At 45.3% G+C, this 18,981-nt stretch overlaps 1 protein-coding gene across 6 annotated transcripts in view; it reads left to right on the top strand.

Moving 5' to 3' along the window:
- The window catches only part of KCNMB2 (potassium calcium-activated channel subfamily M regulatory beta subunit 2), a 173,368-nt gene that overhangs the window by 116,517 nt on the left and 37,870 nt on the right, over nt 1–18,981 (top strand). Inside the window, exon 2 of one of the 6 annotated variants that reach the window (XM_064164819.1) lies at nt 50–199. The exons of 4 other annotated variants lie outside the window; for them this stretch is intronic. In XM_064164819.1, the coding sequence (XP_064020889.1) occupies nt 50–199 (150 nt within the window). Of the gene's footprint in view, nt 1–49; nt 200–18,981 lie in introns of those variants that run through there. One more of the 6 variants, XM_064164816.1, reaches the window with a different exon arrangement.

Below are 18,981 nucleotides of genomic sequence, written 5' to 3'. Positions count from 1 at the left end.
AGCAGGGAGGCGCAGGATCCTTCCTGACAACCTTCTCTGAATGACCCAGATTGCGTCAATGGGCTCTGGAGGGAGCCAGCAGCCAGTGCTCTTCAGATGGGAGCATAGGACTTGCAACATGGGGCCCAGGAAAGACAAGGAACGCGGCCATGGGAAAGGAAAGCAGAAGGCCTCAGCACCCTTCCCACCTTCAAAGATGGTAAATGTCTTTTATTTCCTTTTCTACTCCTTTTGTTTCTGCTAGATAAGCCAGAAGTCATCCACTTCTGTGCCACTTTGCATGCCAAGTGGCAGGGTGTTGGGGAGACTCCAATGCTGAGGACTGAACCTTGCCTTCCAGGCTTCTATCCAAAAACCCAGAGGCAGCCTAGCAGACTGGAGTATTGCATGTGTCCAGAATGAGCCAACATTTCTCTCCTTTACACTGAAGAACCGTTTGGTAAAGAACTGTGCCAACAGCCAGCTGCTGCATGGTGTACAGCAGAGGGGTAGTGGGAGCAAAGGAGTCTCCTGGGTTTTGCATGCTTGTTCAGAGGCTACAAACAAAAGTATTGATGCCTGCCTCCAAGTGAAGGGCAGGCAAGGGGCAACAAAACCAAGTCAGTGAAGGGTCTGTGCAAACCCCTCTGGAATGGTGCGTGGGGGGACATGCCAGAAGCCCCCATTCTTATGAGAGTCTCCCTTAGGAGAAACCATAGGATCTCATTATGCCTTTTGGCTCATATTTTTAATATGCAACAAGCATTTTCTTTCCTGTGCAGATGTGAGCCACAGGGACCATCATTGTGGGCATATAAGCCACTTAGAGCAACATTGCCTCTCTTAATGGAAGAGAGGCATCACAGCAGTAGCTACATTATGACCATTTATTTACTGCCAGGTGGCTTGACCCTAGATTTTAACATGCATTTAACTATAGGTCTGCAGCTGAGATATTATGGTGCACTATTACAGGAATAATGATAAGGGCCAGTTGAACTGTGACAAAACTTAGAAAGGGACTCACTTCTGTGTGTCCATGTAGAGGCAAACGCTGTTGGGTGAAATATCTGCAGTAACAAGAGTATGAGGGAATTCAGTGTCAATAGGTGTTTGACCAGAAATGAAGCAAGTAGGAAAGTATGGAGTTAGACAGAAAATGACTTGTCATTTAGGTAAAGCTTCTCCACCACAGAGCTGGAAACGTCCACTCCTGCTGCAGCCCCACACAGGCTTCAAATACTTCTGCCTCGGACATGCATTGATATTCCTTGCTGGGCAGGGGCCAAATCAAGTTGGCTTCACTTAGCCCCACACTCACCCTTCAGCAAAGGTATACACCTGCCACTTAGTGCTTAGAAACATCATTTCCCAGCTGCACTGCCAGGGATGTGCAGGAGGGATAAAAGGCCAGATTTCTACACAATGCCAGCCAGTTTAACTCCCAATGTGCTCAGCAGAGATGCCCATTTATAACACAGGTCAGCTGCACCCCTCAATTGGTAAGCTGATCTTGCAAACTGGTATGTGTCCAGCAGCAGCTTTTTGGCTGTGCTAATATCAGTGGAGATTTTAAATTGCCTTTAATCAGAGCTTTGAAAGATCCCACTATTTCCCAGCAATTAGCTTCTGCACAGGGTTTATCTGAATAGATCAGCAGCCCCCCACACCAGAGATGTGACAAGCTTGGATAACTGTCTGGTTTTCTGTTCTGTTCCTAATTCTGCTGCTAATGTGTAAAAGCTGGTGGTGAGACAAGGTGCCTCATCCACGTCCTACCCATAACTTTATTCTGCTTAAAACCAAAGTCTGTCTCTGTTAACACATAGTTAATTGTCTCTGAGTGAAGCTGTGTGGCTTAGAGAAACGCTGAAAGTCTCAGAGGTGGGTGAGCCTGACAGAAAGCATCCTGCTGCTGCTGGCAGACCTGCCAGGACTCAGCACTGCAGGCTGCCTCCCAGCTATTAGCAGGTCAGCATTAGGAGGCAAAGGTTGCTTCTGGATGGCATTTGCTGTCAGCACAGGCTCTTGGTGTGGAATGAAAAGACTGTTCCTTCCCTCTTACCTTGTCTCCATCCCTCTCTCCTCCCAGTCTGCACAGGGTATGGGACAATATTCTGTGTCTGACTTTACAGAGTGAATTCCACATGGGTCAGTAGATTCTGCTGGTCCTTCCCAGCACACAGCAAGCTCCACAAAGACCTCGAACATCATCAGGGGCTTTGCCAAGCAGAATAGGGAGCCTTGAACATCTGGCAGCATGCAATCTCACAGGAGGTGAGAGGGACCACCCACAAGCTCTTGCCTGCTGTATGCACTAAATTAGGGGGAGGAGGCAGCACAAAATCAGAGGGGGGAAGCACAGGGGAAGCAACAGGGGAGGATAAGCTCCAGGTGCTAGTCCAGATGAGGTTGAAAGCCAGCCACCTGAGCACTGCCTGGTGGGGGAGCCTGATATTTCGTCAGTCTTAGGAGGAGTTTTCCTTCCTTTTTGTCTCATGGGTCTAGGAAAACTCACAACCAACCCACCAAGCTGAACTGTCCTAGAACCATTTCTGTTCATACACACGTGGCTAACTTTGGAAAGGGTAAAAAGATGCAATAGTAAAATGAAAATAACATTTTGACCCATTAGACTAGTTAGGTCCATTACTAATTGATGAGGCCCAGCACTGGCCCAGCTGTCCCCCAAGATGCTACAGCTGGCACCACAAACTGTTTCACTCACCCCCTCCACATCCCTCTGACCTCCACCTCCTGGCCCTGCCATTCTGCATTGCCCCAAAGCCAGGTTCAGAGCTGCAGCTATGTGCTGATCTAGGGGGTGTTTGGTTCCACCATCTCCAAACAAGGCAACAGTTAAATTATTAGAACCATTAAGTGCTACTTTTGTTTTACTGGTCAACAGAAGTGACACTACTCTAAATATTTGCCTTCCTCAGTAGTTACAGATGAAACAGACACCTTTTAGCCATTAAGATGCAGCATAACAGCCCTGTAAGTGAAAAAACAGATTCAAGACCAAAAATGAAGTCATAATTGCTCTCAGATACATGCAAGTTGCTCATTTTCATAGAATCACAGATACATTCAGGTTGGAAAAGATCCTCAGGATCACCGAGTCCAACCAATAATCCTACTCTACAAGGTTCACCTTAAGCCATATCCCCAAGCACCACAATCCAAATGACTTTTAAACCCACCCAGGGTTGGTGGCTCAACCACCTCCCTGGGCAACACATTCCAATGCCTGACCACTCTTGCTGTGAAAACATTTTTCCTAATGTCTACTCTAAAATGGAACAAAATCTGTGGATTTTATATATCCATAGGCAGTTACAGCTCTGCCTTATCTACAGGAGACAAAAGCAGAGAAGAAAGGTGCTTGGTTGCCTCCAAACAAGCTGAAAACAGGAATAATCTGAAAACAAATCTGGAAGTTTTTATTTCTTGCTTTCTGTTTCATGCAGTGGCAAAACCAGGCCCTTGTTGTGTCAATCTTCTACAGTGATTATAAAATTGATACTTCTTTCAAACTGTTTTTTCTTCAAGTACACATCCACTCCTCATCTCATGCACTCAAATTGCACTCCTGGTATTTTTGGCATTGATTGCAACCTCCTGATCCAGAAAAATAAGAACCACCACAAGTGAAACAAGAGCATAGGTGCTGCTAAAAGTCACTCCTCAGGATCTGAGCCTGCAGCTGTACAGCCTGAGACAAACTCACTGCTTCCTTCAGGCAGCACAAGGGCCATTTTTCCTCCATCTGGGGATTCAGTAGGTGGCCACATAGCAGTTAGTTGGTCTGCCTGTGTCCCTCTCAAGTGCTATAAGTGCTCAAGAAGCAGTATAACTTTGCCTTAATTGTATAAGCATGCAGCTTGTTCAAACTCCACTCAGGCCCACTCTCATGGATTTGAAGTAATCTTAGTGTAGTCACTGTCTCAAGAGCATTTAGTCTCCTTTGCATACTCATAAGGTACTTGAAAGACTCAGCTCCCACCATCCTTACTCATACAGCGCAAATCATGACTGTTACGTCAAAAAGATCAGCAAGTGACAAATGTCAGAGGGGTCAGAGAAAGCAAGGCACAAATTCTGAGCTGAAGAGCTCTACCAGAATCCACCATCAATGTTCAGCTGACTTTAATCCATCTCCTTTTTATCCTTACAACCACAGTCTCAACCGAGAAACAGCAAATTTCACCAGGGAACCAGAAAGCCACAGCCTAGCCAAGCATGCAGCACCTGCAGGAGGGGTCAAGTCACACAAACAAGCAGCTGTTCCACACTGGACACTTTTGTAGGCGACTGACACAAGTACCAAGCCACAACCATAAGTCAATCAAATCATCTGCAGCTTCCACAGGCAAAGTCATTATGTGAGACAAATGCATCACACTCGTTTTCACCATGGTTAATGACCAGGAACCTGGAGGCTGAAAATCCACTTCACGCCAAGGCATACAATGGTCAATAAAAGATTCAGCCCACAAATAATTAGAAGTTCTGGCTGTGCAATGGACCAAGGATAGAAAGGAGGTTCATTTATTTCTCAGCTGTTTGTAGTCTCTGCAAAACTAGCAAAATCAGTTCTCTCAGAGTTGTGTTTGAGAAGTTATTGCTGTAGTCTAGCCCAGAACTCCTCCAGCAATGTGTCATTAGATCTGCTGCCTGGTACTAGCGACAGCTGCTCCCATTCTGCAACTGATTAGAGCACATGCACTTGCTCAACTGGAGGAGATGGCTTTGGAGTTTGAGCATCAAACAGAGACCAACTAGGTGTTAAGTTTGAGCAGTTAACATCCCTAAGGACTCTCTAGGCAGTCTCAGATATACATCATAAGCTGTAAAGGAAAAGTTGTTTATTTGGAGAAGATAGACAGCATGGAGAAGGAAATGCAATTCCCCACCCCTGCTCAAAAGCATTAAGGACTAGGGCTCCCAGTTGTAGGATCATGGCCAAACTACTGCTGCTTCTTCAACAAACTGGCTGAAGTCCAGCCCTCAGTTTTGTCAATAGCATGTTGTAAGTGTTCTGAGGAAGAAGGTATTACAGAAATATGGATTATCATTCATTATTGCTGTCAGTTTTATAGGACATAGCCAGGGCCTCGTCCACCTGGTGCCAGAAAGAGCTAGCAGCCCTGGAAAAACAGGTCAGGCAGGCTTCATGCTGGGCTGGTGGAGTGGGGACAAAATCATCATCAAGGGCTACACCAGGGACAAGCTCCCCAAAACCTCACCTCCCTGCCATTTCACACTTGCTCTAAATTTGTCTTTTCCTCCTTGGCTGACACCTGTGACTATGCCATGCTCACCCTGTGCCTCTGTAGTTATGTTCTCATTCACCTCCTACCACCAGCACTTACCCACTATGCAATTTGCAACTGGATCTCTACTTCCCATATCTTATTTTGCCAATTGCAGATGATTCAGTGCCCATATCCCACTTCTGGCTGCAGCCCTATGTTCGTGCACCTCCAGCACTGCCTCTTGGTGGACACAAGAGCACTCGGTCTCCATCTCACTCTACTAACTCACCCTCACATCTGCTACAGAGTCTCTCCTTACAGGCAGCACTGATCAGCCTCCCTCAGGCAAGGTCTTATTACTAAGAGTGGAATTTTCCAAATATTGATTCATTTTAGCCTAAATAATACCATTCTATTGTTACTGCCTATAAAGCTGGCTCTGTTTCACCTTCTACAATACTTCAAAAGTGACTTGGCTGCATCAAAGATAACTCATACATAGCAGCAGCAGAACCAGGCTGTGTTTAGTACAGCCCAACAGCTAAACTGAAATGCTGAGACCCCCATCTGCTCTTGTCAGACAGTGATAGACGAAAATCAATACATCCATTTCTGCACATCTCCTCCATAGCCACATGCCTACACAGGCAGAAAGGCACATATATTCAGCCCTACTGAACTTTAATGTAGGTGACAGCAAACAAAAAAGTGGCATCTTAATGCAGTACAATAGATTTACTTTATCTTAGAAGGCTGCAAAACAAGGAGCAAAGATGCTGCAAGAATCAATGCACAAGTAAAAAGGAAACAGCTCAGGGAACCAAACACGATACCTTGGATGTACAAATACTGCTTTGATGCTTGCTTGCAAACTTCTTCCCCTGTTTCAATCAACTCCCAATTCCTTAGTCCAGTAACTCCCAAGGACTGCTTTCTTCAAAATATCTCTCCACAAAACCACCTCAAAGCACAGCCACCACTGACTCTGGGTGAACTCCTTATCTGGTGCCCACAAACACCCACTGGGTGCTGCGCCCATCGCTCTGAAGTGCCACGGTCTCCTTAACTTCTACAGCCCCTGATGACAAGCCACAGAGATGGTTAAGGGAATGGAACATCTCTCTTACAAGAAGAGACTGAGGGAGCTGGGGCTCTTTAGCTGGGAGAAGAGGAGGTTGAGAGGTGGCCTCATTGATGTCTATAAATATGTAAAGGTGAGTGACAGGAGGATGCAGCCAGGCTCTGCTCAGTGATGCCTGATGACCAGACAAAGGGCAATGGGTGGAAGGAAGTTGAGGCATAGGAAGTTTCGTGTAACCATGTGGAGGATTTTTTTCCCTGTGAGAGTGACAGAACACTGGAACAGGCTGCCCAGGGGGGTTGTGGAGTCTCCCTCTCTGGAGATATTAAAAACCTGCCTGGATGTGTTCCTGTGTGATCTGGTATAGGTGATCCTGCTCTGGCAGGGAGGTTGGACTGGATGATTTTTAGAGGTCACTTCCAGCCCCTGACAGTCTGTGCTTCTGTAATATCAGTTGAGGACCCAAGAGCTACTTCTTTCAATTTTTTATGTGTGGTCAAAACAAGTTTGTTTTTTTTTCCTATCATGCCTGAAGTCAGGGCAGTAGCAAAAGTTAACTTGCTTGCAAAGTAAAGCTTTTGCTTTGTGCTATGTTTATAAACCCTCTGAATTTTAGGTAAGAAGTTCAGAACCCACTTGTTCAGCCACAACTTCAAGGAACAGTGAGCAGGAGGCAGAAGATGTCTTGGATGTTTTCAAGTGGCTCGTGTTGCTAAGGAAACTGCCTCCGTGTGCTCACCACGGCTGGGTCACTTGGGCTTTACTTGGTAGAGTAAGGAGTGAGTCATGACTGGAAAGCAAACAGCAGAAACTTGCTAAGGAATGCTTTTATTGCACACCTGTGCTCAGGTGAAAATTTGCTAATTAATAGTAGTTAATACTAAAACTCACTAGCAGTAGGGAATCTGCATCAATATTTTTGCTGGGAATAGCATGCTGTATGTTAACAATTGCATCTAACCCTTCAAAGTGACACATACTTTACAGGTGCTGGCAATGTTAGGATATACCATGAGGATTTTGGTGAGGCCACACCTCGAGTATTGTTTTGGGCACCACAAGCCAAGAGAGATGTGGAGATGCTGGAGTAGGTCCAGAGGAGGGCAACAAAGCTGGGGAAGGGCCTAGAGGATAAATCTTAGGAGGAGCAACTGAGGGAGCTGGGGATGGTTAGTTTGAAAAAGAGGAGGCTGAGGGGAGACCTTATTGCTGTCTACAGCTACCTGAAATGAGATTGTGGAGAGGCTGCTGCTGGGCTCTTCTCACAGGTAATTGGAGATAGAACAAGGGGGAATGGACTCAAGCAGAGGCTGAGCAGGTTTAGATTGGAGTGATCAGGGACTGGAATGAGCTGCCCAGGGAGGTGGTTGAGTCACCAACCTTGGATGTGTTTAAGGGTCATTTGGATGTGGTGCTTAGGGATATGGTTTAAAGTGAATGTTATTGAGTAGAGTTCTAGGTTGGACTTGGTGATCCTGAGGGTCTTTTCCAAGCTGGATGTGTCTGTGATTCTGTGGGAAATGACACAACACTCAGTATCAGTGCTTCCTAATTACCATGATACAAGTGGGTTACTAAGCACCTAGTCTTTTCTGAAACTGTCACCAGGAGTAGGTGTTTGTGTGAGCTGAGTGCTGCAGCAGTGCCAACAGTGAGTTTGAATTTGCAGGCATGGTGGTTGAGAAGAAATCCTGGTTGTTATCCTTTACCCAAGCAGCTAGCAGTGTTTGCACACAGAAAGGTGCTGGCATGTTATAGGATGGATGTTAGGAGGAAGTTGTTGGCAGAGAGAGTGATTGGCATTGGAATGGGCTGCCCAGGGAGGTGGTGGAGTCACCATCCCTGGAGGTATTCAAGAAAAGGCTGGCTGAGGCACTTAGTGCCATGGTCTGGTTGTTTGGACAGGGCTGGGTGCTAGGTTGGACTGGATGATCTTGGAGGTCTCTTCCAACCTGGTTGATTCTGTGGTTCTATGTGGATGTAATACCCATGTGAGTTACATATCCTCTCCACCTATAAATCACACGGTCACTCTACACTCTTGTGCACATTGTCTCCCACAGGCTACCCAAAACAGTACATTTGTTTCTTTACATTTATTCCAGGGGGTTTACAACGTTGATGTGTTTCTGTGGATAGTGGTGAGTTTGATACAGAGCCAGGTGGCTTCAGACTACCATAGAGAGTATTAGAGAGGTCCGTTACAAAACTTCCATTAATGTTAACAGATGTTATATGCTCCATCTGGAAAATCATCCTAAGCTTAGCTGAGCTTTCAGAGCCTCACAGATCTCCATCATGGCCTGGAGCTATTCTGGTTGACTACAGGAAGATATGGCCACCAGGAGCCTGAACTGAGCCAAATTCTGCCCCTTCTTGGAACTGCAGTCAAACCTTTGAGCTGGGCAGCAGCAACTGGTATTTCTCACCCCAGTGTTTTTCCTTGGCAGCCTCACAGGTCCCTTAATTTGGACAATACCTGTTCAGCGTTGCCCTGGAATAGAGCTGGAATGAAGCCTAGGAAGCTGGTGGAGTTTCAGCTGAAAGGAATGGTACATCAAGATGTACTAAACTGAAGAAATGAGCATTCAATGGCTTGTTTAACTCTGCGTGCCTTGCTCTAATGTATTTCCACTGTGCTTTCAGACTTGAAGATTTTCCATCTGGCATTAATAGAAGAAAGTATCTAAGAGTTAAGAGCTTGAGCAGTGGGGGTCATTTCTCACGTCTGCTACCACACAGCAATGAGAAAGCTGGAAATGCCATCTGCTTGTTTCCTCTCCTGTTCCACTGGCTGGGGGGCTTGTTTTGTTTTCCCACATAGTAGGGGCTGGACTGCCTACTTCTCCATTTTGCTGTCAGGCAGTTTCATAAGCAAAGAAAAGAAAAGTCCAAGCACCCCCAGCAGTAGAGGAAACTGCTGGTTAGTGCCAGAGGCAGCTGATGGTTATTGCCTGCCAGAGCATGTGGGTATTTTCAGTGCTGTGACCTGTGACTCCAGCCTCCTGTTAGGGCATTTGAGAGGATGCTAGGCAGGTTTTGTGCTGTGAAAGCTCAGGCAGAGCTGAGTTCCTGCAGCCAGGGTTTAGGCTTCCTTGTCCCATCTTGTTTGATTCCCTGTCTTACTGCTTTGGTAGCAAAGAAGGCTGGTCATTGTGTGCTGCCTTTCCTGAAGCAGATGGCTATTTTCTTTTAAAGCTTTCCTATTACAAAAATTGGCAAGTGCTAGGATAATTATTTAACACTTGAGGGCTTGCATTCAGCCCTACCAGACCGTCTGCAGGAGCAGAGCACCCACTCTGACAGGCCACCTTGTTTGGCTCATCATACCTTTAAGTGACTTTAAGTAGTGATTAATGGTCTAATGGGAAATTTTCTTGGTTTTGCAGTAAAACAACTCCTGCTGCAATTTATCATCCAGACAAAGACAGCTGCCTACTTGTGGCTTGGATAGCAAACCTCACTGTAAAACATTGCTACTTGAGTTGTAGTAGCCCTTCCAGCAGATGCTGCTGCATTAGTGTTCATTTACATTTGGGGTCTTTGGCCTCAGAATTCCCAGTTATGTTCCAAACTTTCTTTTAGTCCAAAGCTTGGAAGCTGAGGTGAGTTAATACCCAAACCTGCCCCTACACTTCAGGCTGCAATAGTCCAACTTCACCTCTAAGTGGGATGTGATTCCTTCTGGTGAACCTTGGCTCAGATGACAGATAATTTTTCCTGTTGCTGCCAGCTGTGAAGCAGCAGGGTGCCTGAGTCCAGCATCCACAGCAACCACCCCCACAGGCCAGGATGTTGTCCTTTGTTTCTGGATCCAGATAGAGAAATCATCAGCGTTTTGGGGAGGAGAAGGGTGTAAGGGTTAACAGTACAAAAATGCCACAAGCTGCTAGGTGAGCATTCTGCCTGCCATGATAGGAGTCCTGTGGGAATGCTGCTTTGCTGGCATCTTTGTTATTGCCTTGGGCTTATCTGCAGGAGAAGGGCCAAGCTTGTGTGGTGTTGGCTACATACTCTAAGATGAGAACATGTAGAAAACAGTCTATTTTAGTCCCATCCAACTAGAGTACACAGGGTAGATTTAGATGCAAGGATTCAAAGCCAATTCTTCAAAGCCCTTCCCAAAATTTAACCCAAGAGCCTCAGGTAAACATTTGACATTAAATCCACTGATCAACTTTCTCATTATTTATTAAAAAAAACCAAAGGTGAGTGGTTTCTAGACTAAGACTGACTGAAGATTTAACAGCTTAGCATTTCAGCACCAACGACCCTTGTCTCACTAAATTTTCCCATCCACTCCCTTAACTAGAAGTTAACTCCTATCACACAACTCCAGGGCCAAGGCTGTACCATGAAGGACCAACTGCACAAGGTGATGCTGGAAAAGGCAGCCAAACATTCATACGTTGTTTGGCCACTGATGGCAGGTCTACAAGGCTCAGAGAGGAAACCTGTCAGACTAAGCCCCCCTGTGTATTGTGTAATCAGTGCTGTAACACCATGCAGCACATCATGGTGCTACAGGCTGGGGACAGATCGGCTGGAGACCAGCCAGGAAGAAAGAGAGCTGCAGGTACTGGTAGATAGGAGCTGAACATGAGGTAGCAGTGTGGCCAGGTGGCCAAGAGAGCCAATGGCATCCTGGCCTGGATCAAGAATAGTGTGGCCAGTGGGACAAGGAAGGTTATTCTTCCCTTGTACTCAACACTGGTCAGGCCACACCTTGAGTCCTGTGTCCAGTTCTGGGCTCCTCAATTCAACAGAGATGTTGAGATACTGCAAAGTGTCCACAGGAGGGCGACAAATCTGGTGAGGGGCTGGAGCACAGCCCTGTGAGGAGAGGCTGAGGGAGCTGGGGGTGTGCAGCCTGCAGAAGAGGAGGCTCAGGGCAGAGCTCATTGCTGTCTACAACTCCCTGAAGGGAGGTTGCAGCCAAGTGGGGCTGGTCTATTCACCCAGGCAACCAGCAATAGAACAAGGGGACACAATCTCAAGTTGTGGTGGGGGAGGTCTAGGCTGGATGTTAGGAGGAAGTTCTTGCCAGAGAGAGTGGTTGGCATTGGAATGGGCTGCCCAGGGAGGTGGTGGAGCCCCCATCCCTGGAGGTGTTCAAGAAAAGCCTGGATGAGGCACTTAGTGCCATGGTCTAGTTGATTGGACAGGGTTTGGTGCTAGGTTGGACTGGATGATTTTGGAGATCTCTTCCAACCTGGTTGATCCTATGATTCTATGGGTTGCCACCAGGGCAGCCAGACAACTGAACCCAAAAACAACTTAAAATCATTTGCAGGTTTTGTGCTCCTGTTCTCCATAATCTGTCTGGCTCTCAAGAGAACTGCATTTGCTTCCATACTGCTTTAAAAAAACCTTTCACCTAGCTCTGACCCCGAATCCTCGTGCTTGAGACAGGGCTGAGAGAAGATTGTTCCTTAGGACTTCAGCCCTTGTTAATTCTCTTAAAGAGATTACTCAAATCTGCTAAACAAACATCAGACTAGATTTTGGATTAAGTATGGGTGTAAAATGACCTTGCTGATAAAATCAGCATGATCTAACCTCACGAATGGAGGGAGAGGGGAGCCTGGGATGTAATTTTGACTTGGTACCTCCTGCCATGGTAAGTTATCAGACTGCTCTGCATCTCTTTTCCCCTGTCTCTAGTATTCTTGCAATGCTGCTTGAGAACCAATAGGAAAAGTGTCAGATCTTCCAGATCTTCATAGCAAAGACAATAAACTGACAAAGTCACTGAGGCTACACACAACCTGCTGTTTTCTTTTACTAGTGCTTATTGCTTTTTGCATTTCTCATATCTGAGCTGTCTGCTTCATTTCGGTGTCAGCACGAAGCTGGTGTGCACAGCATCTTGACTCCTGTGCTAATCAAAGTGCCACTGTTGGGAAGTGAGTTTAGAACAGCATATTTGGCAGGCTGCTCCAGTGCAGGTGTTCGAGCACGTTGGCATAACCTGGGGTCCAGGGTGGACCCATCTCCTCTGCCTGCCACCTCTGAGTGATTTCTCCACCGTGCAGCTAATAGCCAGATTTATTTATGTCCTGCTTCTGCCTGTGCAGTTTTCTTTGTGTCTAGCTTGGGTTTCAGAAATAATTAACCCTGCAAATACATTTGCCACGTAGCAGATGCTTTCTTAAGAGCTGGGAGAGGCTCAGTGAGGTTTGTGCTAAGTGCTTTTAGTCGTTGTGTTGTGGCCAGGAATGAAGCCCAGAAGTTTTATCTGTGCTGAGCATTTCACCAAAGAGAGATCATTAAGGCAAAACTTTCAACCTGCAATTCTTCTACTCTTGCTCTGTTAGTGGTCTTTCATAAGCCCTTGCAAAATCTCTAGCTTCTGTAATGGAAACAATTTAAAATCCAATAAGAATTAGCAGACTATTTTAAAAAGTAATAAACTCCTCAGAGGGCAAAGCCCATCATGACTGAAGCACTGACATCTACTTTCAAATCTCTTTGCTCAATTTTCAGTTTAATTTACTCATTTGCTAATCCCAATTTTCCAGTGCTGTGCTTACAGTACCTAGCCAAATATCACTCATGTGGAAACACATTAAAATTCCACAACAAGCTGGAACTTATGGCTTCAAAACTCTTTGTCAGCTTTGCTTCACAACCATTGACTTGCAATGGTAGATCTGACTTCCTCTCCTCAAAAACATATTAGATGCTTTTGCTGTTTCCCCCCTCCCTGAGCACTGTGCTCCATTTCACTCTCCCTGTTGCCCAGAGAGACAGGGACCTGCTGGAGAGAGTCAAACAGAGAGCTACAAAGATGGTTGTGGGACTTGAACATCTCCCCTTTGAAAAAAGACTGAGAGAATCTGGGCTATTTAGTCTTGAGAAAAGAAAGCTGAGAGGGGATCTTATCAACATCTATGCATATCTGAGGGGTGGGTATCAAGATGAAGGTGCCAGTCCCCTTTAGGTGGTGCTCAGTGATAAGAGAAGGAACAGTGGCTACCAGCTAGAACACAGGAGGTTCCACCTCAACCAGAGGAGACACCTCTTTACAGCGAGGGTGATGGAGCACTGGAACAGGCTACCCAGAGATGCTGTGAAGTCTCCTTCTCTGGAGACTTCTGACAAAAAGAGTCATCTGATTTGGTTCTGATAGCAAGAGCTGCCATTTGAGCAGGCAGATCCAAAGGTGACATTCCCATCACACTGCCTCTCGTTCCCCCATCCCAGATGGATCAGGAAATTCCACACAGGAGGGCATGGCAGATCCAATCCTCTCTAGTCCCAGCTGGGCTCCCAGGGATAAAAGTGCCTGTAGGGACCCCAGGCTGAGGCTGAAAGTGCATCTCTAAATGAGGCAGCTGAAAGTCGCTTTGTACTCGGTAGTACTGGCTCCCTTCCCTCTGCAGCTGTTTCCTTCACTCCCTTCAGGGGGTTATGTTTCCGTGAGCCAATTTAAGGAGAAAAGCCTTTTTAATCCAGTATCTTACTGACTCAAAGTATGGATAGGTTTTATTTTGAATGAAATATGAATATTAAGCTCTTTAGGCAGGGACTTTGTCTTCCATCATCTCTTCAAAGTAGTTAGCATGCTGCTGGCATTACAGGTGTAAATGCTACAAAGAAGATAATACAGTTAGAATCTCAAAGATCTGCTCTGTTAGGAGTGGGATCACAAAGTATATCTTATGCTGTGACAGGTAGGGTTCGGGCATGAGGAGGACTTTCCCAGAAGTTGATGCCAAGTTTAGCCCTGGAAGAGCTGGAAGCCTGTTTTTGATTTAGGTTTCCTCATCATTCACAAGGCTTGTCTTGCTTTTCTTCCACCAATAAGGAAGGAACACCTTCCCCAAGGAGCAAAACGAAAGTTTAGCACACAGAGCACTCGTTTGAGAAGTGGACAAGAGCTGCTGAATCCTGCAAGATAAGGGTATGTGGTAGTTCAAGGCAGAGAGTGAGAATGAATTCCCTAACCAGCTGAAGGCAAACAGGTAAAAAGGACTTAAGAAAGAAAAAACCTTGTAAAAAAGAACATACTATTAACTGAAAAAGTAATTTAACAGAATAGTAATGTTCTCATACCACTGAGCAAATCTAATACCAACTCTGCAAATCTAATAAGATCTCTGCAAAAGCAGAGAAGCTCAATCTGAAGTGCACTCTTTTGAGGCTGAGGTCAATGTCCATTATGTACAACAGAAACAGTTCATTGGCTTCAGTGCAATATGGGTCAGGCAGGCCTCTGCTAGATTTGGATCATCTGTGGCTGCTATTGTCTCTACAGAATATTCCACTCCAACTACCCATTGCAGTTGAAGTAACACCTAATTTCCACAATGATACCAGCAAACTCTCAGTCCATTCTGCTCTTGAATGTGGGGTGCAGCAGGCACCATGGTGTTTGCCCCAGAGCTGTTTCCAGCACTAAAGAAGAATCAAACTAGCTCCCCAAAAAAATCACAGGTCTGTATCAGGCAAACATCAGATCTTCTAAATGAGGTGTGGTGGTGGTTTCAGAGTTTCTCCCTACCAGACTAACTCAGATGGCTGGAAGTTAAGCAAGGAAGCTGTATATACAGCAAGGCAAAATTGACAAGCATATATATACAGAGAGAGTGGTCAGGCACTGCAATGAGCTGCTCAGGGAGGTGGTTGAGTCACCAACCCTGGATGTGTTTAACGGTTGTTTGGATGTGGTGCTTAGGGATATGGTTTAAGGTGAATCTTATGGAGTTACATGTTGGACTTGGTGATCCTGAGGGGCTTTTCCAACCTGGATGCTTTTGTGATTCTATAATATATATATGGATATTTACAACTATATACAATCATATTCAAGTTAAAAGTAATACAGAACTACAAACCCCCTCTCAAACAACAGAAGTGCCCAGGAGGGCTTTAACTCCCCTCCTTCTTTCTGCCCCCACCCCTTATATCAAAAGTCTTACATGCAGGGGTGAGATTGCCAGATAAGGACTTAGAAGCAGAATGATTAGTTGGGGTTACTCAAGTTCAGGCAGAGGTAGTTAATGCAGCAGCCAGAGACAGTGGGTGACTTTGTTTATGTTTCTTGGTTTCATATCTCTCATCAGAACCTATGAGTGGTACAGACACCACTATTGTTTACTTTTTCACAGCCAATGATCTAATTTCCTCTCGTTAAAATATTCCAATTAGCCTCTAACCAGCACAGGTGTAATCAATAGGCAGACCCCACACAGGAATCCTGGGCTTATCCTCTGAGTGATCCACGAATAAGCAACAAAAGACAGGCTGCAACGATGATGCCATTGAGTTGCCAGGCATTGCATTTCCCATTTCACTAATGGCCACTTCATTGTACTTCAGTTACTCCTTCACTGCACACATCAGCTGCAAATAATCAGCTTCATTACCTGTATGTCCTAAAGGCTCCACAGTGTAACCCAGGCAGAATTCAGTAGGCTTTAATGTACCTGGGAAAGGCTGCCCAAGCAACAGTGCAACAATGCAACTGCTCTGCACCCACCTATCTCAGCCTATCACTTCTTTCAGGTCCCAGCAACGTTCCCTCGTTGAGTGTTCCATTAACTTTTTCACCTCTGATTTCTTAAAAACCCTGGAAGTAATCTTCATCCCCTTTATCTTGCTACACTATTATCTTGCTGCATTCCTGGTGGTTTCACACAGAGATTCTGTGGAACTATGTGGGTTGGGTGGGGTTTTTTTTTTCACTTAGTCTGAAATTGGCTTTGAGGAAGACAGAGTTTCCTTGAGAAAGCTAGAAATAGAAATGAAACTCTTAGTTTCTGCCTTATGTTAATTCAGATCAGATTACAGCAGTTTAAAAGAAGGGAGCATCTCTTATTTGTGAAGGCAGATTGATTCCTATTAGATCCTCCCTTTAGATTAGTCCCTTGGATGAGCCCAAGATGAGCCACACGCCCTCGTCTCCTGGGACCAGCAATTAAGCCAACCCTGTCAACTCTGGAAAGAATGTCATCATGATGTCAGTAGTGTCCTTTCCCCTGATGAACTGAGCGTGCCTGTAATGGAAAAAGGAGGTGTAAGACTGGTAACTGCTTAAAGATAACTGGCCAGGGAAAAAGGAACAAAATCCATTTACTTTAGCCTGGGTCTGAAGTAATTTTATGGATCATACATTTATAATAGTTTGCTGTATTAATAAATTCAGTACAGAAGCTTTCAAGTTTGAAGCAAGCCCCTCAGTCTATTGCTTCAGAAAGTGCAGTCCTAAAGCTATTGATCTATTTATACAGATAAGCACCCAACAGAGTTATCAGAAGCAATGTGAAGACTCAGGAAAAGATTCAATATAAATAACCATAAATAAGTAAAAGCCCAGGAAATAGAAATGTACAATTTAAAGCAGATTGAAATGCTGCCCCAAAGAACAGCTGTTGGTGTGCATTTCTGCAAAGGCAATTCTGAGAAAGGGAGTGCAAGAAGTGGATCATTTCAGAGATGGCAAGAGAAGAGACCAAACAAGCAGCATCTGGCTCAAAGCAGATGGGAAAGGGGTAGAAAATGGTGGAAGCAACATTGGATTTTTAACATGTTTTTACTATATATATGAATTTTTAGTGACTTAGAACAAAACAAAACCTGAGCACCTTTGTTGAAATCAACCCAGGGGAGGGTACAGGAGCATCATGATTACCCACAAACTTCTGTTTTCCATGGCTGGCCAGTCTAATCTAGCACCTGTGTTCCACTCTGAGGTCAAGAGAAGTTTTGAATTGAACCCTGTTTGTCAGATTTGCTAAGCCACTTTTTGCCTGCCTTGGTTGCCTCTGAAGTTGCTGCCATGGGATGGAATGGCATGGAAGAGAATGACACAGGCTGGGATGAGGTTGGGCCAGCCACTGCTGCCCACCTTTCAAAGTACATATCAGCCAGTTCATCAGTTCAGGATCTAGGCTGATCACCATGTGGTAGGCTTTGGGTCATGCCTATCCTATACTGTGAGTGATGCCTCACCCACTTCAGTGCACCACATCTTACCCTACAGAGTAGATCCCAGTTGCAAGCAGCCAAGCTTTGCTTGGCTTTAGATGAGGAACAGCAACAGCACAGTGTTCCAAGGGCAGAAGGTCACAAGGCATGCACAATTCCATCACATCTTCTGATGAGGGTACAGGAAAATATTAAGAAAAAGGGCTTGCAAAAAATGACAATAGTTATCAGCTGGAAAAAAAACCAACACTGGTTTTGCTTGGAAGGCTGAGTCCTTCAGAAGTTCATCAGGTTTTGCCAGCAAGATTTAAACTCTTCCTACAATAAGGTAACAGGCTTCATTGCAGTCTGTCTTATGCACTGTGTCTGGGAGCCACTGGTGCCATTCCACATTGGTTTTACATCAGCTGGCTCATCACAAAAATCAAGCCCCCTTCTGAGCACCCCAGGAATCAGAGCAAGCAGGAGTTTGGCAGCATCATGAATCTTAGAGCTCACTGACACAGGCACACAGACACAGCCAAAGCCAAACATCTGCCATGACTGCAGAGGCTGCAGGGCAGATGCTTTGCTGGTACAAGTCAGTGTGTCATGTGGCAAGTACCAAACTCAGGCAGTAAGTGCCACAAGAACAGATGCAGGTGGTGGATAAGAGAGAGCAAAGAGTGAGAAGAGACAGAAAACACCAGACAAATAGGTAAGGAGAGGAAGATCAGGAAGCAGTCTTATATTATAGAGCACGGTATTTAAAAGATACAGGGTAAAAGGTACTTTGACAGGAAAATAGAACTCAATTGTGGAGCTTCTTGGCAGAAGACAATGGGAGACAACTTGGGACAGAGCCTCTGAAACCTGCCATCTGCAGGATACAGGAGGATATGTGAGATCCAACAGAGCAACCTAACATGCCTCACACCTTGGTGCAGGTCCAACCGTATCTGCTGTTCCTTGCACCCATCACCAAGCAGGTACCTGGCACTGAGTGAGGTGAATCTCAGTTTTCCCTGTCACCACTGCTCCTTAAATATTTTCCAGGAAGGAGAAGCAGAGAACAGGTCACAGGCTGATGTAATTCAGTTCCACCAAAGTCAAGCCAGACATCAGAATGCAGATAAAGGGCTGCTGAACTCAATGCCAGAGGAAGAGCAATGCTGCTGAGATTCACACATGGTCCAAATGGCACTGACAGAAAGAGAGAGGTTAAGGGTTTAAAAAGCATTTTGATTAAAACCAAGATACTGTGCAAAAGTCAACCAGAAGCTGAGATTTAGCCAGACCTGCTGTTATTTAACCTTCAGCATAAGATCAGGTCTCAGCCTTTCTATTCTTGGTAACAGCTGATGAACGCAGTGTAACAAGGTATTAATAAACATCTGCCCAGCTCTTAGATTAATATGAGGAAGCATTAATGGAGGTCTTAGCACGTTCATATTTTCTAATTATGGCAGATGACTTTATTTATAGAAATAGAAGGGAGAATGGAAATTGTCACTGACACCATGTCAATATAGGTAATGAAATCCAATCATTTAATTGCATTACATTTGGCTAAGAGTCCTATCAATAAAGGCCCCTCCTTAGTCAGAGCGGTTCAGCAGCTGGTATGTAGTCCATGTTAGAAAGCTATTAAGATTAATGCTTTTGCAATGAATTATTAAGGAAATAAGGAAGAAAGGGACCTGGGGGTACTGGTAGATAGGAGCTGAACATGAGGCAGCAGTGTGGCCAGGT

Source organism: Pogoniulus pusillus, chromosome 26 (assembly GCF_015220805.1).
Source record: "Pogoniulus pusillus isolate bPogPus1 chromosome 26, bPogPus1.pri, whole genome shotgun sequence".
NCBI lineage: Eukaryota > Metazoa > Chordata > Aves > Piciformes > Lybiidae > Pogoniulus > Pogoniulus pusillus.
Note: the sequence above shows the minus strand (reverse complement) of the source record. Positions and strands in the feature narration are given on the sequence as shown.